A 20,436-nucleotide genomic window follows, 5' to 3' on the forward strand; every position below is an offset into this window, starting at 1 on the left:
AAACACATCTGTAAAGAGACTGGCTTTGGACTCACAGGGCAAATAGTCCCTTGCCAACTGTTTTTAATTGTTTTAAAGGATTTTTGTCCATGAAACCCACAGTGAGAAAAACAAACAAATAAACCAAAAAAAAAAAAACAGCAATTATTTACACCCAGAATTATCCCTGTAACTAAACGTACAAAAAGGCTGAATGATACACAGGGCTTACTTCCCCCAGTGATAAAATGAGAATGACCTCTGGGACTTCATTTAGTTTCCACCTCTCATGAGTTATGAGCCACTCTTCACTCCTAAGGTATAGCCCATATCTCACTCAAACTCTCAGCTGACCACAAAACCCCCTTCCAGAAAAAAAAAAAAAGAAAAAAAATTACTCTTCCCTCAGTCTGCGGAGGATTACCCATGTCATGGGAAGCTATATTATTGTCTTTAGTGCTGCTAGGAATTACTTTCAGGATGTTTCAGCTCATTACCTCAAGTCTTCATCAGCTATTTTCTGAGTGCAGTAACCTTTGTGATGCAGGTACTGTATATATCTATGGTATTGATTCTGTTTCTCCTGCTACATTACATGCAATACATGTAAACAGACAGCGGTGTTTCATTCCCGGCTAGCAAGGTGCAAAATGGTAACGGATCCAGCAGCTACAAAGCACAGATAAAACCTTGAAGTAATCAGCTGAACTGTCATGGAACTAATGCCATGATATAGTGGAAGCAATTATTTGTACTTATATATCTTACGGTAAAATGCGATCGGTGCTTAAACAATCCTGTTGGTGTTGTCAAGGACGCATTTAGCTTCAGATGTTCCCCTCTTAATCAGTAACTAGTTATTAATTAATTAGATAGTGATCACGGCTGTTTTTCATATGCAGTTGAAGTATTATTGCACTTGATTTTGTGCCTCAGCACAGATCATTGCTAATTTACTGCACGTGCGGTTGTGTTAATGTGCTCTAATGCAAACAATTATCACAAGGACAGGGCACCTAACATCTGACCTAAAATGTTACGGAATTGTTCTCGCAGCTGCTTTCTTATTTCCAGCCCCAGCCTGGATAAGGCACACCAGGGGGGGAGGCCGTTCCCTGTAATGGGAGGGTGAGAAGGGAGACTGGAAATCAGCACTGGGGATTAAGGCTGGGGATTTTGGAAAGCTGCGTGGGACACTGTTAGGGCAGCTTGTGAACAGATGAGTGAAGTAAGCAGAAAATGCAGCAAACTGAGTGGTTACAGACTGACAGCAAGAGGGTGTCTCACCGTTCTTGCTTGTCTGCTATGCTACAGGTAAAGATGTAGTAGTCCCCCCCCCTTTTTTTTTTGAGTCTCAGCTCTGCAAAATTATCAGTTCTAATGGTGCCTGTAGAGAACAATATATTTGTTAACAGCTAACAAAGAGCAAGTTTTCTGTCCTCCCAGGATTAGTAATGCTTAGTTATGCTGTCTAAATAATATATTTTTCAGTAGATACCAACAGTGTCAAGAGAAAAACAAACAGTAGCAGAAAACAGCCTTTATCTGAATTGCATTTAATAGGGGCCAGAAGCAGTAAGCTAAGAATATTCAGCTGAAGTAGTTCAGTCAGAGATAGCTAAACTTTTTACCGTGCCTATTTAAATAGAGAGGCTTGAGATGGAGATTAGCTATTTATCAGCTGCATGGTGGAATGAGAAACAGCTGCAACATATTTTGGGGGTAAGTTTGATATTTTCTTCACTATGAATCCACAGGTTCATATTCTGCTCTGGTTTATGCCTGTGGAAATGTGGTATATCAGCATTAGCTTCCCACGTTGCTTTGTGGTTCCATGCCCACATATATCAGAGCAAATTTAGTTTATGTTGGTTCAGTTAATCAAATTAATTTCACAACCACATAAAGGACTTTAAATATATTTCTAATGTTAGCAAGTATAGGTGCAAAGAAATAAGTCCCCAGAACACAAAATGTAGCATGGGCAGCAAAACACAGCTCCCAGCTCCCAGCAAAGCATGTCCCTGTACCTTGCAGCCCATCAGTAGGATTGTAGGATTTCACTTCAGGGCTGTATAATAACATGAAGTTTCCCTCCCAGACTTTTTTGTTTTTTGTTTTTTTTCTTCCTGATTTTCCACCAAAGGTAAAAGTTTTGTGCCTCACCCACAAACCCAGCTCCCAGGTCCTTGACAGAGCCATTTCTACATTTTGAACTTTTATTCCTGACCCCACCAAGTTCCCCTTGCGTCTGAAGCTGGGAACAGGCAAAACAGCTGCTCTCATCTCCCCGCTGACAGCTTACATTTTGAAAGGCTGGAAAAAAAAAGGCTGCTAACCTCACCAGTATGAGTGTTTAATTTGCTCGGATCAATTTCTGTCAAAGGCAGCCTGGAAGCCTTTTTTTTTTTTTTTTTTTTTTTTTTTTTTTTTTTTTTTTTTTCTCCCTGCTTGTCTTTGCAATGTTTCTTTCTCTGCTGCTGATCAGTTCAGCCTCACTGGCGTTCAGCTGGTGACCTGTGGATATCGAGGGCTCCCCAACAGATCCCTCTGATTTGCACAAGTCCTCCTGTTTTGCCACAGGGAAGCTTTGCTCAGATATCTGCTTGATTTCAGCTCATTTACATGACAAGGCTGCTACTCTGCCTGCAAGGACTCTTGCTTTGTAGCTTGGCTTGTTGGCTTGATTTTTGATACATAAAGGACAATGAACTTTTATGTTTTTCCTTCTCTCTCTCTCCCTCTCTCCCTCTTTTTTTGAGGGAGGGCTGATGATCTCTCCAAGTTCACAAATGTCCAAGTAGAAGCTGCAGGCAAAGATGTAAGTTTTGGAAAAACTAAACTCATTTTAGGTTCCTGCCTATTCATAGAGACAAAGGTTTCAAAATATCAAAGACTAGAAAACCTGAAAGGCAGATTATTTTCTTTTTGATGAATACAGGATTTAAAAGGAAAATTTATGCACTGCAGCTTGCCAACGTTTCGGGGAGTGCTGTTGTGTTCGTTTACTCCTGCCAGTGTTCTCCAGAACCTGGGGACAGCAGCAGCCTCATCCCTCTTTTACTCTAATTACCCTCAAAGGCAAACTGTAAAGCACACAGCTGGAGGTTCTTATCCTAGGAAAGCAAGGGGCATCACCTGTTATTATGATTATGACCAAAAATATCACACACACACACACACACACAAGGAAAGTCTTTCAATTTGACGCTTTGTATGGCAATGTGAAATGTCTTTCAAAACAGTTTTTTTTTTTTTTTTTTTTTTTTTTTTTTTAATTTTGAGTAAAATAATTGGCTTATTTTAGAAATAAAGGTTATTTATTTATTTATTTTAAGAGGTCTTGCTATCTTCTCTGCTTAGTAGCCAGAGCCTAAAGAAAGGACAAATAGAAACCACAGATTTCTCTAGCCATGCTGAGATACTTGCCAGAATAAATATTGCTGGTTTAGACCATATAGTAACTCAGAAAAATGTGCATGAATTATGGTCAGAGGAAACATGCTGTGGTATTGAAGAAGGTGTATATTTGAAGATGAACACAAAATGGACAAAGATATCTCTGTGTTAAGAACTCATGTCTGCCGTTCTGCTAATGTCCACGTAACTCAATATAGATATATTATGATATGCTAAAATGAACCTTCCAGCAAACCTCCAAGTAACCCAGCACCAGAGATGGGCTCCAGGAGAGCAGGGCTATTACCAGAAGTCAATATCAGAAAGTCACAACAATCAGGCTACACTAATAATGCAATGCTCTGTGGATTTAAGGAAAAGATGCTGAGTTGCCCTATGCAGAGGGAAAACATCCATCCAAAATGCAGCAAAATTTGACAGTGTTGTAATGTTTTGCCAGTCCTGGCTGGGAATAGCAAAACTCTAGGGCTGAGCTGCAAGCTCAATGATCCATATGATCCATAGTTATGTGCGTGCCAGGGATTCTTTTTTTCTTTTTTTGGGTGGGAGGAGAGCTCAAAGTGTCATTAGCATCTGTGAAAGTGTTTTCCAGAATTGTGTTGCTTATGAGCCATTTCTCTTCTCTTCATGTTATCATGTTATGAGCCACTATTAGCATTATTATAGGAAAACATCTTTGGTGAATCATGCTGCTATTCCAAGTGGTACAGCAGCTAACTTTTGGCTCACAGGATAGCCATTTCCATTTTAATCTGGATTGTTCATACACAGGCACACAAGCTTCAGTGTGGCTCTGATTTGTGTCTTCTGGGGTGTATCAGTCAGCTCATCTGCCCCCTTACTGCTGCCATGACTATGAGGCTGCAAGGAACTTGACTTTATGCCTGCTGTGTTATCAGCCACTACTCCCTTTTATTTTCTAGCTTGCTTTTTTTGTCTGCTGCATGTTGATGGCTACTGACTTGGTTTGTAGAGGGTTTCTGGGTAGCTTGATCAGGTTTAAATAAGAACATTCAATTCTTGCATCTCTCTTGGACACAGTTTCTCTGCAATGATCAGGACAACCAAGCCCTAACAGTTTAATTGTGGTACTATTATGAACTATTGTTCCATATTATGAGTGTACATGGGTCATTAGGCACAGAGGGTTAGAATGACTTGTCTGTGTGTATCAAGGAGACTGGAAGAAAGGAGGGGGCTGATTCAGGAGTAATGAGTTTATTCTCTGATATCCCTGAGAGGATTATTCCTTAAAAGTATAGGGCAGAGTTGGTTTGGATAAAAACTAATTATGAAACAAGAAATGAAGCCAATGCTTCTGACTTCACCCTCCCTGCAAGACCCTGGAAACTCACATTATTCATTGTGTTTAACCTAATAAAGCAATGACCCACATAGGAGGGAAGGGAGTGGATTGTAATTATTTCTGTGAGTAGTAATGTCCAGTTTAGAGAAGATGGTCTAAAAATAGGAACTCAGCAATGAAATGACACGAATGGAAAAACCTAGAAACCATGGGACTTCTAGGCTACTTCTCTGAAGAAACCGAAACACATTCATTTTGTTCATTTGAGTTTGTTTGTTTAAAGGAATACTCTCCTTCGACCTTTAGTTTTTAGAGGTGAAGTAGATAAAGGATAAAAACAGCACACAAGGAATTTATACAGCAAATCAGTGTGGCTTCAGTAGCATATGTTCATTTGGGTGACATCTCAGCATGGCACTGATTTTAAGGTACCATTGTCTGAATTCAGGTCTGATTACGTGACTCGTACCTGCAGTAGATGTGATGACAAGTAGGTTAAGAGCAATCATGGCTAGGTGATTTCATATCAAATGTCTTCTCCAGCTCAGAAAGCGAATAGGAAACAATGCTTAGCTTGCTTGAAAGTAAACACTGATTTATCAATTAGAAAGCAAAAAAGGATGAAAAAGCAACACGATTTGTCTAAAGGCAATATTGAAGTATTTAAGGTGGAGGAGGAAAGGTTCCCAGACACATTATCATTTTATATTTCTAAGAATTCAGCCCAAGAAGCTGATGGGTATCATGAGATATAGAGAATATTGATGGTTTTCACTGAATAAAACTTTGTGATAAAAGGAGGCTGAGAATTTACCTACTCTATCATTTCTATTTCTCAGGAGTTCATAAAAATATTTTATCTTAACAAAAGTTCACATCATGTATGCTGCATGTGAAAAAAGGGAAAAAAACAAACATCTTGCCGATAAATTTTGCTCCCATCTGAGCAGCAAACACTTGTGAGGAGTTCATATAAAGAAACCACTAAATGAAAAGCAATTGGTATTACTTTCTAGAAGAACTTCAGCCAATTCTCTAGCTTTGTTTGGTTATATAAATAGCTGAACATATAAAGAACGTATAATTTTGTATCCATTATAACAAGTCTGAAGTCTGTTGCGTCTGTTCTCACCAATCCTAAAATTAAGTTCTAATTATATTCCATATTGAGTTTTACGATATGCCTATTTGGTGTGTTTGCATGTGTGCAATAGCACTCTGCATGAAAAGTTTAGCTGAGATAAATGGCAAGAGAAATATTGTTTTTATCCCGAACTACTACACACGTGCAATGTTGTACTGCATTTACATGGCAAGGTTTTGGTAGCAGGGGGGCTGCAGGGGTGGCCTCTCTGAGCAGTGCCCAGCAGCTGCCCCATGTCAGATCAGAGCCAGTTCCAAACAGCCCCAAAAGGGACCCACCACTGGCCAGAGCTGGTCCATGGCTGTTGCTGGTTGGGAGTCTGGGAGAGCAGAGTTAAGAAAGGGGGGGAAAAAAAACTGCTGTGCTACAGCAGCTGGGAGAGAGGGGTGAGACCCAGCCCCGCAGCCCCCAAGGTGCGTGCAGCAGAAGGGCAGGAGGTGCTCCAGGCACGCAGCACAAGTTCCCCTGCGGCCTGTGGAGAGGCCTCTGGTGGAGCAGGCTGTCCCCCTGCAGCCCATGGGTCCCACATGGAGCAGATCTCCACGCTGCAGCCCGTGGAGGAGCCCCTGGTGGAGCAGGTGGATGTGGCCTGGAAGAGGCTGTGGCCCATGGAGAGCCCCCACAGGAGCAGGGAGTCTGGGGGGAGCTGCCGCCTGTGGGGGACCCGTGCTGGAGCAGTTTGCTCCTGGGGGATGGACCCCGTGGGACGGAGCCGTGTGGGAGCAGTGCTTGAAGAGCTGCTGCCTGTGGGCAGCCCCCGCAGGCTCAGTTCAGGCAGGACGGCATCCATGGGAGGGACCCTGCATGGAGCAGGGGCAGAGAGGGGCCATGAGGGAGCAGCAGGGATGAAGCCTCAGGGGCTGACCGCAGCCCCCAGTCCCCTGCAGTGTTCAGGGGAAGGAGAGAGAAGAAAGTGGATAGTGGGGAAGGTGTTTCTTGTTTGCTTTTATTCTCACTGTTCTAGTTTGTTAGGGATAGGCAATACATGATATTAGTTTCCCTATATTGGGTCTGCTTTCCCTGTGAGTGATGAATTGTTGAGTGATCTCCCTGTCCTTATCCCAACCCTTGACCCCTTTCCATTGTATTTTCTCTCACTTTTCTTTGTGAGCTTCTTTTTTTTTTGCTTCCCAGCAGCATCACCAAGGACCACAGGCTCTCCACAGGTGCCCAGGCACCCCTCTTCCCTGGCCTTCCCCTGGCACCTGGCAGCGCTGCCTGCCACACAGCTGGCACATGCACCACAAGAGGGAGGTAGTCATCGTAAAATGGATGGCAGTGGCAGGCTTCTGATCCTCCGTGCATGGAGTGAGAAACCTGTTTGAATAATTAAGGCTTCCTAGATGTGACTACAGATAAAAATAGAGAAACAATGCGGTTTTGGCATGAACGTAATGCTCCAGCTCGGGCAGAGAAGGCTTTGCATGGAACTCGACCAAAGAAAAATTCACTCCGGGCACTTGTATTACAGCTCCATTTAGCGGAGCAGAACAACCATGGCTCGTATTAAGTAGATAATAATGAAGCATCATAAACAATGTCAGGATGCGAGTCCAGGACGAAGCAGGAGCTTTAATGAGGTCCAGCTTGCCGGGAGCTTTTTGAAGTGTCTCTAGTTCAGTTACAAAGCCAGAAAGCAACAAAGGCGACTCTGCCAGCTGTGCGAGTATCTGGTTTAGGAGGAAGTTTTATGTGCGGATGACACCACGCTGGGATTCAGCTTTCATGTACTAACTAGCTCTGCTCGTTGCCTGAGCCCTGCATAAACTCTCTCCCCATAACATGTCGCACAAATAATAATTCTTGACAAATCAGATCCATGCCACCGGCTCCCAGGATAGACAAAGCTGGTTCATTGTGGTAAATAACAGGAGCCAGCAGGGTCCTTTCTGCCTATCACTAGCCATATTTAATAAGCAATCTAGGCTGTGAAGGGAAGAAATGAAACACCGGTTCTGTGGCAGTATCGATGGCACGAAGTATTTGTAGTTACAATAAAAGAGCAGTCAGCAGCCAAGTCAGACGGCTAAATCAGATTCGCCCTACTCTAAATGCACGTTAATCACAGTGGACTCAGATTCTTTGTAAAGGAAAATGGCATGTTTTTATTTTTCCCTTTTTTCAGAGGAAGAAGGGATTTAGGTTGTTTATAAACTTAAATTTATATAAATAAATACTTGAGAAAAATGCCTTTATGCCTCAAAGATTTTTTTTTCTTAAAGATATTAAAATCAGTTTTTCACTTTCGTAAATGGAGATCAGCCATTCATTAACTAATTTTCACCATTATTATGGCTCTAACTATTATTAGTTAGGTGAGCAGTGTACTTTCTGTCAGAAGCATTAGGTTTAGCAGAATTCAGGTACTCTGAAAGCCCTGAGCACACTCTGCATCACACAGAACTTAAAGATAAGTGCAGAGGAGTCCTTTTGGGGTGATGCTGGAATTTTCTATGGGCAGGAGGGAGCTGAGTTACAGGGTACTGCCTCAGAGGAACAAAAAAGAGAGGTGTAGATGGGAAGGCTCCCAAAATGCGTCCCATGGCACAGACAGGCTCCTGCTGCTTTTGGTGGTGTTTGGGTGGAGATGCATACACTGTCTCTGGTGCTTGTTCCTGCAGCAGCTTGCCAGACAGTTGTTGATGCAAAGTAATGTGCTATTGTGTAATGATGACTGTACTTCATGTGCAGACCCCTTAAAGTGTCTACACTTATGTGTTGATTCCATAAGAGCAAGAGATCAAAGCCCTTTCTACCCTATTAATTTGTTTCTTCTGATTCTGTGTAGGTAGCACATCTCCCTTTGATCTTTCTAATATACATTAAAACTTGGTAATTTCTTCATCTGAGACTCTTGCTGTAATGTCTATGGGGCAATAAGCCTCTTTTATGTTGGACGTATATGAGGGGTGCGGAGATGGTCCTAGTTCCTCAACTGTGAGCCTAGAAGTGACTGCAATCTTATTAGCAGCCAGGAGAATAATAACAGTATCCAGTGCACTAACGCTGTGCCTCTAATTTTTTTCTTTTGTTTTTCTTAAGAAACTGTAATCCCATAAGTGTCTTGACTGCCCGTTGCTGTGATTATAAAAATCAGCTTCCCCCACCTGCAGAGTCAGAAACAGATGGTTGAAAATCAAACAATATTTGTATTGCAGAGGCATTTCTTTGGTCCCCACCATTTCCCTTTCTTGCATCTCACTGTCAGGAACTACACACATACCTATCAGCTGCTTCTCTTTGCATGATAGGAGACAGAAACAGTTATAAAAAACGTACTTGATCACTTGATGAGACAAAGCTTTTCACATAAACACACTGGAACAGCTTCTCAAAACTCAGTGTTAGTTCTGTGCTGTCCCTCTTCACACCAGAGTCAAATCTATCACTGCCATCCTCAGCACTGGCTTAATTGCAACACAGGTGAGAGGGCATGGTAGCAAGGAAGTTGGCAAATTAGGATAGTTAGAGAAATAAAATGAAGGAGGCAGGAACAATTGATGCTGAATGGAAATGAAGTGTTTTACAACCCAGAGAAGCAAGATTTTGGAGGGAAGCAGATGAGAGGCATGGGGTACAGGGCTTTCCCTGACGTGGTGCTTGCTCTTCCCATGACATTGTTCACTGAGGTGATGCTGTGGTTAGCTGGCAGGAGGCTTCAATCTGCACAGGGTAAAGAATCAGTGCAATGTGAATACTCAGATTGCTCTGGTCTGCAAATGGCACTTTTGAAAAAAAGGATTTAACTGGATTCAAATGGTTAACCTTACTTGCAGAAGGAGAAAAAAAGTTTGAATCTTTCTGATGACACTAATGTAAGTCACAATGAGGCTTCATTTAAATAAATAAATTTGCAAGGACTGCTCTGGAGGCTCTGGATGAGAACCAGCAACAGCAGTGTTAAGCAATTTCAAAGCCGAGCAAATGTGATTTTCACACCTATTCGTTTTTAATTTAGGTCCATTTGAAATCCAAGCACCCCTCTATTATTAATTAATGGTTTTGCTCTACAGCAGTAAGAATACTGTTTAGACTGAGTGAGATAGATTAGACGGACTGTAAGATTAGAAAAACAATCTGTAAACTGGTCAGATGCAGTTGGGGGTCACCTTGATCTCCTGAAATGAGCGCAGGGCACTCAGAAAGTCTGGGAGTGTGAGCACAGATATCTACAGTGCAGACTCATTAGGGCTGGCTGGGTCAGCTCTCCTCGGTGCCATATCCCATTCCGGATTACAAGAATATTAGCTAACAATGTGAGGAGAAATAATTGTCAGACTTCCATAAAAGCTGATAATTGAAGAAAGCGCATACTATTTGATGGACAGTTTGAGTTCAGACCAAGTATGCCAGGAAACAAGGAGCAATTATTTAGTGACTTAGAAAAGGCACACAGTGGTGCATTGTACTTCCCATTCTCATGACTCACTTTATCTCTGCTGTTCTTCATTAGTTTAGCAGCTCTCCAGGCTCCTCCTTGGCTACTCTGATCAACATGGTATGCCCAGTCCCAGACCATCAATAGTATTTATTTCATGCTTCGGTGGCCTAGCACAGATAAGACATCTGGTTTGAGGAAGAGCAGTTGCTGGCAGATTGATGGGCAAATCTTGTGATCATTTCAGATGGTCCCTTGATAATCTCAGTTACCTCCTATTCACCTTATACATGTTCAAGAGCTCGGAACCCCGTTGTACATGTACGTGAATCACAATAATGGATCAAAACACTGTTGAGGACTGCAGAGAAGCCACAATTTGGATTATACTATCTTTAAATTTTGAGTTAATATATTTTTTTCCTGGTGTAAAACGTGAGGTATTGTTTATTTTGGGGTATAATCTTGCAGTCACGCCAAACACATAGTGGAACAATCACAGAGAAGAAAATCAGAGGCAGAGAGATATTCTTTTATAAAAACACTTGCAGTGTAAAGTGCTCAAAATTTCATGGTGGATTTTCAGCATTGGCAGGAGAGGGGCAGGGGAGACGGCTGAAGAACCAAGTTTGACTGCAGTTGCCCCAGGGAATTCATCTATTTCTGGCTTTGCTCTTCTTGCATTTCTTTGTTTTGCCTCAATCAGAAGAGATCAATATGGTAGGACTTTACAGCTATGCTCCAAATTTCCTGCCGGTTCAAGAAGCCTACTGTGTAGGCAGCACCTATTAGAACAGACTGGAGAAAACGGTGCCTTTCTTGACATTTTGCCTTGAATCTCCCTTGGTCAGCAGGGAAAGTGGCTGTCAGGCTGAGAGCATGCCTGAGGGCCAGGCTGAGGAACACCAAGTCCCCTGGGAGCCTTGATGAGCCAGGCACAAATGTCGACAGTTGGAGTTCCAGCTGATAAGAACCTGTGAAATTTTTGACACTTCCTTGGACCAAGTCAAATCCGTAAGTTCAGCACAGCTGGGCTACCAGTGTTATGAGGTTTTGGGCTTTTCCTGTTTCCAGTCAGGCTATAATCAGGAAAGGCCAAATGATGGCCTCCTATTTATAGCCACTGATAACAGCAATGGGAGCAGAGACACACAAAGGCATGATATTCTTTGGGAAGGACAACCACAGAGATAAACATACGCCTGTATTCTACAAAATATTCAGAATATGGGTGAAACCGATCTAGTTTGCCTGTCCTTACTGGATATCCTGAAAAATAAGATGGAACACACACACACACACACAAAGAAAAAAAATAATAGTGGTGGCTGCATAGGAGAACAGTTACTCCTTGTTCTGTGAAGAAATTAAAAACCCCTAATATTTCAAATTCTGTCCCTAAGCTGTTTGAGTTTCAGAGTGCTTTCATGCTTTTAAATAGATTTGGACACAAAACAAGCTGAACTTACTAAATGAAAAGTAGGCATAGCTTTGAAAATGTGGCTTGAAATGTGTCCTTGAAAATGTGTTTCACAGAAGATCAGAGAGATAGGAAGGAGCCGAAACAACTTTCAAGGCAGCTGGTTCTGACCACAGCTCAATGAGAACAACACTCTTTCCAATACAGTTACCACTGCTTCGACTGACAAAACAGCCAGATGGACTGACTGGAGCAGCGAGCAAAGAGCCACTTGATGAGATGCTGCATAACGCAGCCAGAACAAGTAGGTAGGCTTCTGTATTTAGTGCCTAAGGAAGTCAGTGGAAATACATTTGCTGGTGTCAGTGGAAGTTGAGTTACAACATAACCGACTATCGCAAACTCAGGTTTTGTGTCATGGTCGCTATGTCTGTTGATGGAAAAAGTTAGTAAGGAAGTCAGAAGAAATCAGTGTTAAGGCTTCTCTCTCAACGAATATGCTGAGTGCTGGCATTAAAAGTGCCTGACTAATCTTTTAGTTGGACAAAACATAACCATTTAAAAATACTGACAGAGGAAGTTTGATGACACCTTTTCACTGACATTTATACTTCCAGAACGGTGAGAAAACGAAGGTAAGGAGGTCAGAAAAAGCCTTAAAAAAAGAGAGAGAGAATACACGATGAAGAATGTATTGTACAGTGAACAATCTGGGATCCAGGTAAGATGTGATATGAGAATGGAAGATATCAAGAAGCCAAACAACCGGGAAATACTTGAGAGATCAGGAATCAAAATAGTGGTACTTGTCATGCAGTTTCAGAATATGAGATACCAAGTTATCTGTTGATGAATGCATGGTATTTACCTGCTGATCCACCCAGCGAAGTTCACTGAGGACAGTAAAGCAGACAGTAGGACACAAACAGAGATTCCTTTTTATATCCAATTGCTAGGTTTCCATGGGGAAGGACAGACATGTTCCTCCAAAGAAACCACTTTTTTTTTTTTTTTTTACCAGAACTAATTAAGATAGGAGACAGCATGGAGTTCTCAATTAAATCTCATCCATACTTCAGAGGAGTACTAGGAGGATAGAAATGCCAGGTTGGCCAAAGCCTCCAAAATGCCTGCAAAGCAGTCTGTGAGGATCACTGCTGTTCTTAAATTATGTTAATATCCCGCTTGTGCATGGAGTTTATAAACCAGAATTAAAGGGAAAGAGGTGGAAGATTATGATGTATTTTAGAATTCCTCACATTTCTCATGTTTCCTTTTTGGAAACACAGGAAGGGAAATTCTGGGTCACCAGATAAAATTCCTGGGTTCTGTAGGCAATCATGTCACATAAAGAATTCATCTCCTATCAAACTCGGTCTTGCTAATGAACATCTTTACTAACATTAATGGAAATTGCTACTAACAATTTGCATTTACACACTACTTAAGGATCTTAAAGTGTTCTTTCATATAATATGCCCATTTTTTATTACAGGAATATTGGATTTAAATGACTTGCCTAGGGTCTCACAGCAAGCCAGCAGCAGAATAATTCTTAGAGCTCCCAGTGCTTTGCAATAAATCCTGGACATTAACAACTCCCTTCAGAAAGGGAGCTTTGTGGTGGTAGATCACCTCCTGGTGCTGGTGGATCAAACCTTTTATGATAGTGGAAACAAACCAAGAAATCACTTGAGCCCATGTAATGCTTCTCAGTGTCTGCAAATCCTGGCTTCCTTTGAACCTAGAAAATTGACACAAGTCTGAGTAATGCTAAGATAGCCTTTGGCATATAACCAACTATGAAATTTTGATGTCCTAAGGATGTACCTCTGATCTGTATTTTCTGTATGAATACAGCAGGAATATCTACATTTATTCCAGGAAAATTTCAGAGCTTTCACCATTCCCTGTTAGAGGCATATTTGGGAAAAAAAAGAAAAAAGAAAAAGAAAAAGAAAAAGAAAAAGAAAAAGAAAAAGAAAAAGAAAAAGAAAAAGAAAAAGAAAAAGAAAAAGAAAAAAAGAAAAAGAAAAAGAAAAAGAAAAAAAAAAAGAAAAAAAAAAAGAAAAAGAAAAAGAAAAAGAAAAAGGAAAAGGAAAAGGAAAAGGAAAAGGAAAAGGAAAAGAAAAAGGGGAGGGGACCGGGGGCAAAACAAAAAATGTAAGACTATAAAAAACAAAAATTCTTAATTTTTCTAGTGACAGAATTGTCAGGTGAGTTTGCCCTAACAAAGGCACATTCCGTGTCATTGCTATCTCCTCTGGATGGTGCTGTCCACAGCAAAAAATAACTCTAAAAGGAGAATATGGGACATCCCTTTGTTTATGGACCAACATCAAGAAAGAGGCAGCATTGCAAAATGACCTGCTTTTTCTGCATATGTCAATGTTACCATTCTCTCTACCTAATTGAAACGTTGACATTTTGCCCTACCTTCTGTCCTCCCATCTATGCCTCATATGGAAAGGGCCAGCAAATTGTGCCCAAAGATTTCGGATATGATTTTTAAGCTTTTGCCTGTGATACACGCTTTTTTTTTTCTATGAAAAAGGAGCTATTTTGTGGCACGGCTCGTCAGAGGAGCCATCTGATAGGACAACAGCAGGAACAGCAACACCGATCGCACTAATTGAAAGAGTTCCTCCAACGTGGTGGTGGCTACCCAGGAGCTCTCACCTGTGGCAAATGGTGACATTTACTCCTGCTGGGAATGTGGCTGGGCAGCCGAATGTTAAAGAGGGCCTGCAGCGCAGCCTGCGCTGCTTGGCCCTTGGCCAGCTTCTTGCTACGTCCTGAGCCTTCAAATGTTCTCCCGTCCACTCGCACCGCCATCACAAAGCTCTTGATGTGCTGCTTCTCCACGGTCTCTGACAGGCAGACATACCGCAGGCCTGACCGCAGCTCATTTAGCAGCACCACCGGGTTCTTCTCGCTCTCCGCTTTGGAGGCCATCTTGTGCCTGTTTTGCTTACCGTGGCCCATTAGGTCCAACGTATGGCAGAGCAAGCGCCCGTGGCGATAAGCGGTGGAAAGCAATTCGTTATTAACCGGGTTATAGACTGAAAAGTCCTCGCTGTGTGTGGATGGTTCGAACTCCTTGAACAGAGTATCTGGGAAGTCTGCCTGATCAGAAGTAAAGTCCGTGGATGGGTTGATGCAGTTCCCCATGGCAAAGTGAGCTTGGCAGGCGTTGGGGAACTGGACAAATGACTTCAGAGCTAGCTCTGCAGCACGCATTTTGGCTTTCTTTTTCGTGGGCCCTGTGCCTTCAAACGTAAGTCCATTTACTTCCACAGCAACAGCAAAGACTGGAGCGTGTACTGGACCTGTCTGGGAAACCATTTTGTATTGTAAACCTGGTTTAAGTTCATGTAGCTGGACCAGAGCATTCTTTGGTGTCACTGACCACGAGACTTTCTTCCAGATGAGTTGGAGTTTGCAGAAATGGCCATTATTGCCATCCTCTAAGGGTCTTTTTCTCTTACTGCTAGGTGTTCCCCCTCTTGCCCTCTCATTAGAGGGTATTGGATGATCCTCCAGGTTGCCAATGTTTCGATTTTCCTTTACTTCTGCACTGCTGGTACCTGTCAGTAAAGAAAGAAAAAACCTCACATTACAGTTGTCATCAGAGCAGCTGACATCATGCCTGGGGCTGGAAAAATAGCCAAAAAAGAAAAAAGAAGTTAATGATAGATATCCTTGCTTGTCCTCTTTTTGGCTGGTTTCCTTGTCATAGCACAGATTCTCTGCATGTCCTGAATGATTATTTGTTCCTAAGGTCCTACTTCTGTTAGTCAATAGCCTCCTGTTTAAAAATGATTACATCACTCAAAGATAAAGTATAACTGATGCCTTGATGCCATGTGATTTAAATAAAATACTCTACTCACACTGGATAATTATATTGAAAAGTGAATAGTTTGCCAAGCTCCCTAAGGCTTTTTTTTTTTTTTTTTTTTTTTAGTATAATCCATGTGTGCGAATACTTATGAACACATTATTAGAAATCAGAAATGATTCACAAATGAATCACAAATAGAAAAATGGGTAAATGCATTGAATAATTTATTTGCTATGAATACATTGACCAGTTCTACTCACACCATAGGTTCTTTTGTTGCTAACATCACAAATCCAGCTTAAAAAATGATCAGAAAGACATTCCTAGTATTTGAAACAATAATTTGATCTGGCCTTGGATTCCAGTTTAATAAGTGAGAATCTTTCTGTCAAGTTCAATTGCAGATACTCTTAGCTCCTGCATCAGCAACAACTAATATTGCAAAAAATCTAGGTAAATCTAAATCAGAGTAGGAGATGCCAGAGCATCATGACGGGAGTGATTACTGTTGTAAAAGATGATTTATGTCAAAGATTGCAATGGGAGAGAGTGAATGCTAGGAAGCACTACGGTGATGGGGGAAGGGGATGAAATGACAATGGGGAGCTGTGGGGGGAGCACTCTGCTGCTGTTGTGACAATGAATCACACTGCTCTAAACTTCCCTTGTGCAGTGTTTGTGCTGCTCTTTGCTACAGCAGATGTATGACTGAGAATGGAGATTCATCTCACTGATGTCCTGAATGAGACAGAAAATGTGCTTATATCTAAATAAGCGTCATAGAACATTTCTGTCATTTCTGATGATTTTGTTTAAACATATTGCATCTCTGATGCATCCTTCAGCCCTCCTGTGCCTTGCTTGGGGCAGAGACCAAGTTGGGGAAGTAAACATGAATTTAATCAACCCGTGAAGCAACCCATCCCTGGAGCGATGCACCTGATCCCTTTCAGAGCACTGCCTGGCTGCCTGCTGTATTCCAACCAGCATTGCTTGCGGAGCCTTTTCCATGTTTTGTTGTCAGACACGAGCATGCCACCTGTGCAGGATGTGTGAGTCCCAAGCACAGGGGAGGTCCTTAGAGAATCATCTTTCCCCTTTCTGCAGGGCCATGGCCATGTTCAGTTTCCTCTCTACCCTGATGTACAAGCTGGCTGCAAAGATACAAGAGGTGAACAGCCGTCTACGCCTCAAGGAGCTTCTGCTGGAGCAGCGTGTCTTTGCTGCAGCCCAGTATTAGGCTGTGCTGACAGATGCACAGGGGCCTGCAGAGAATTATGTGGAACCAACCATCATAATTAAAAACCTCCTTTGTGTCCCGATGAGTTGCACTTTTATCAAAAGACTTTTTCTCATCAGAGTGATAAGGCTGCACTCATGCAAATCATTCCACAGAGAGCAGCTCACTGCTTGGACCTGAATAAAAATCCTGGCATGACTGCATGTGTGAGAGCCCATTTGCAGGGCTGAGGCTTTTGGCTCCCTTTCCTGAACACCCTTGGGTGCTCATTGCACTTCCAGCCTGTGTCTGCGCCTCACCGACGTTACTTGCTGAGCTCCATATGTGTGCTGAAGTGCCTTGCTGAGGCAGAACACGGACTGACAAATTAAGGTCTTAGTGACTAGTTAATTTTTACTTTCTAAAGCTAAGGGGAGAGAATGAAGACAGGTGAGGAAGGAAAGAAAAAGAAATACATAATAGAAAAAGAAAAGTTTCATCACTTGGCATTCAGCTGTATAAAATGTGACATCTTTAAACCAGCCTAACTGGAAATAAGACATTTAAAAGGTCAGGTTAAGTAAGACACAAGGATAATGTGGTCTTTTCTCGTTGAGTTCACAACACTATTTATGGAAGTTCTGATCTGAGAGGGAAGGAGACGCCAGCTTTAACTTTGCTCTATTTGTCTTGGCAGTGACTTCGGCCAGCCGTTTATTTTCCACTCTGACTGTTTCTCCTGTTTCCACCCATTCTAAATACACCTCTTTGGCTGCTTGCTTGCTTTTGCAGACACTTTTCTGAAGCAAGTGAGTTTGTTTCTATGTTACACACCTCCTCTCTCCTCTTACCTAGCAGGTTTTTACAGACCCAGATATGGTACATAATGATATTGTACTCAGGAAGCGTGACAAGAAAGATAGCTTGTGCTTCACACTGTATTCAGGATTGACAAGAATTTGTATTGATTATGCACCACTGAATAAGAAAACTCAGGGGTTATTTCAATTTGAAATTCTTACTGTATTTTTTCCAGCTGTTTTTTTTTTTTTTTTTTCTTTCACAGTCAGAGCACCATAAATTTGTGAACACGAACGTGTGACCTTAGCATCATACCTTAATCACAAAAATATGGCAACATAAAATAAACATTACTTTTTTGTCTTAAACTTGGTCTGTGAAATTCTTTAGCCCAGCTTTTGGTGAGCAGAGTGTTTGCACTGAAGCAGTGAAAAAATGCAGTGATGTAAACACAAATGTTCTAGAGGTTAGGCACAGCGGATAGGTGGACAGGGCTAGGCATGTGTGAAGGTGATGCATGGTGTGTCTTGGCCTAATCACAGTGAAGGAAATCCGTGCAAGTGTCCCTACAGCCAACAAGATTTCTGAAGGACCTCATCCTGAAACACCAGGACAGAGCTCAGTTCTTCATAGACTTCAGTGGGAGCTGCAACAGGCCAAAAGTCATCGCATCATGTAAAACAGAAGCAGCTGAAACTCTGTGAGTGCCTCAGAAAGCCTGCAAGCCTGATGGACTTGTGTGATATCTGGCAGCAGCTGGACAAAGTGAAATTACTTTATACTTTCAGGTATCTTTGAAATAGGAGGTCTTTGAAATGTGCCTTTTATGAGACCTCTGTATAGCAGACATGAGATTACCTCTCTAATGGTGGCACATGGACTTCTATTGTGAAAATCAGACAAAGCAGGCAAATGACACCAAACTACATAAGATAAATACAGTAAGCAGCTGTAATAGAACAATCACAAGCAATTTTAGAAATGAAGAGCACTAAAAGGAAAGGGGTAAGTCGGAGGATACACATGGGGAAAATGCAAAACTGTGGATCATTTTCAGCCCTGTTATCTCTTGTAATGTCTTTGCTCTTGAGTTCCCCAAACACATTCTCTACACATTTGGAAGTAATTATAATAAAATATGGTTCTCCAATGATGAAAGGTTGGAGAATAATAAAATTGTAAGGGGGCAGAGTTAAAAAAAAGGAGAAAGAAAAATATTACAATTTTTTTTGGGCAATAGATTCTAACCTATTGTGTAAGATCTCAAAAAATAATTCAGCACTGTAAAATGTCCTCAGATAAGTTTATTCATTGATTTTTGCAGTTTTACAAGCAAGAGGAGACATTGCAGTCTTGTATTTGCTTCAGTAATTGAATAGGAAAGAAAGCAGTTAGTGAAATGTATTTATTTATGCACTATTCCTCAATCTTCTGTCTGCTCTTTCATGTTTTTCTCCTTTTGGTCATTATGCACAGTAGAGTTAACCTAGAGAGTCTGCATCATCAAGAGCTTTTCAGAACTATAATGCATCACTAATAATGACACTGCCTATGTCTCTGGGTCATAAGGGCTCTGCAGAACTAGCCATCCGATACTCCACGCTACATTTGAAGAGATAATATTGTTCCTGTTGAAGGTTATTCTGCTGCCAAGCCAACTTCCAGGGAGGATGGGAAAGAAGAGGTAGTAGGTGGCATCTTCACTCTGGCTGGCATCTTTAATTTTGAATCACAAGGGGCAGTACATTATTGATAAGCTCTGATGTTGAAAGAAAGAATTTGCAGTCTCTGTAGCATAGCAAAATTCTGATTCAACCTATTTGTCTGAAACAGCAAGTTACTGCTGTTAGAAATGTTTAGCAAACACAAGATTGCTACCAATGCATGTTCCACAATACAGGTAGGATTTAATTTTTATTTTCTTGTGTTCTGCATTTTAATGTCTAGCCCTTGTTTGACCTGCTTACCTAGAGTATGTTTTTGCTGTTCATCTACATTACATTAACTGCAGAGGTTAAAAGAACTGACCTCCATAATTCCTGGCATACTTGAAAGTGAAAAATTTTAAATCAGAAGCAGTAGGTATGAACCTGGGAGACAGAGCCACGATACTTTTGTCCAAGGTCAGCTACTACATCAAAAGTGATGTAGGGCAGTTTTCCTCTTGCAGGCAAGATGACATTTTCATACACATATTGAATCCATGACAGCTTCGGGAACTCTTCTGCTGGGGATTTCTAGGTTTATATTATTGACTTTAGAATAATAAACTTGTAGATAACAATAGAAATCATTCCTTCCTCTCTTAGATGCAAGCACACAGACATATATTTTAAAATCTTCATGAAAGAAGTCATTATGTAAGTCTACTTAAGGGAAACCAGCTCTGATCTCTCTGTTGCAGCTGTAGCCCTCCTCACCAGCTCACAGGGCTCAGGCTGCTTAAAATGATATTGCTAGGATTTACTGGTGTGTAACACCACTCTGTGAAGGAAAACATTGCCTATGCGCAAAAAGTACAGTATTTTGCTGAGTTGGACTGGAGACTGAATATTTTTGAAAGGTGTTTGCCATTGCCTGTGGCTGTTCCAGCCACAAGTTGGCAGTTTGTCCACCACAGTCATATACTGAAAATGAGCTACTGAGGGTGCACGGGCAACTACTTTTGTCTAGATGCCAGCATTTAGAAACAATGCCCATCCCTGGCCTCTGATTTATATGCCATATCAAATCTGGGATATATACATGTATCCTATTTTCCACACCATCCATGCTAGTGGTAATATGTAAGATAAGGGGAGCAGGAAGGGAAGGAGGAGAGGTCATTTTTGAATAAATAAAATGAAGATACTCTACTTTGATCACATTATTGTCTGAAATAACTGTGAAATCCATGCATCTCTAGTAAAACTCTCACCAATTAGG

At 41.5% G+C, this 20,436-nt stretch overlaps 1 protein-coding gene and 1 long non-coding RNA gene across 3 annotated transcripts in view; one reads left to right on the forward strand and one right to left on the reverse strand.

Annotated features, from left to right (window-relative positions):
* ADARB2 (adenosine deaminase RNA specific B2 (inactive)) overlaps window positions 1-20,436 on the reverse strand; it is a 309,650-nt gene that overhangs the window by 86,097 nt on the left and 203,117 nt on the right. For both annotated transcript variants that reach the window (XM_068673495.1, XM_068673494.1), the window contains one exon: window positions 14,327-15,234. In XM_068673495.1, the coding sequence (XP_068529596.1) occupies window positions 14,327-15,234 (908 nt within the window). The remainder of the gene's footprint in view (window positions 1-14,326; window positions 15,235-20,436) is intronic.
* On the forward strand, window positions 164-7,833 carry LOC137852135 (uncharacterized). Its single transcript, XR_011093666.1, has 3 exons — window positions 164-1,293; window positions 1,628-1,701; window positions 6,984-7,833. It is a non-coding gene; the product is annotated as an uncharacterized lncRNA (long non-coding RNA).

Source organism: Anas acuta, chromosome 2, assembly GCF_963932015.1.
Source record: "Anas acuta chromosome 2, bAnaAcu1.1, whole genome shotgun sequence".
Lineage (NCBI taxonomy): Eukaryota > Metazoa > Chordata > Aves > Anseriformes > Anatidae > Anas > Anas acuta.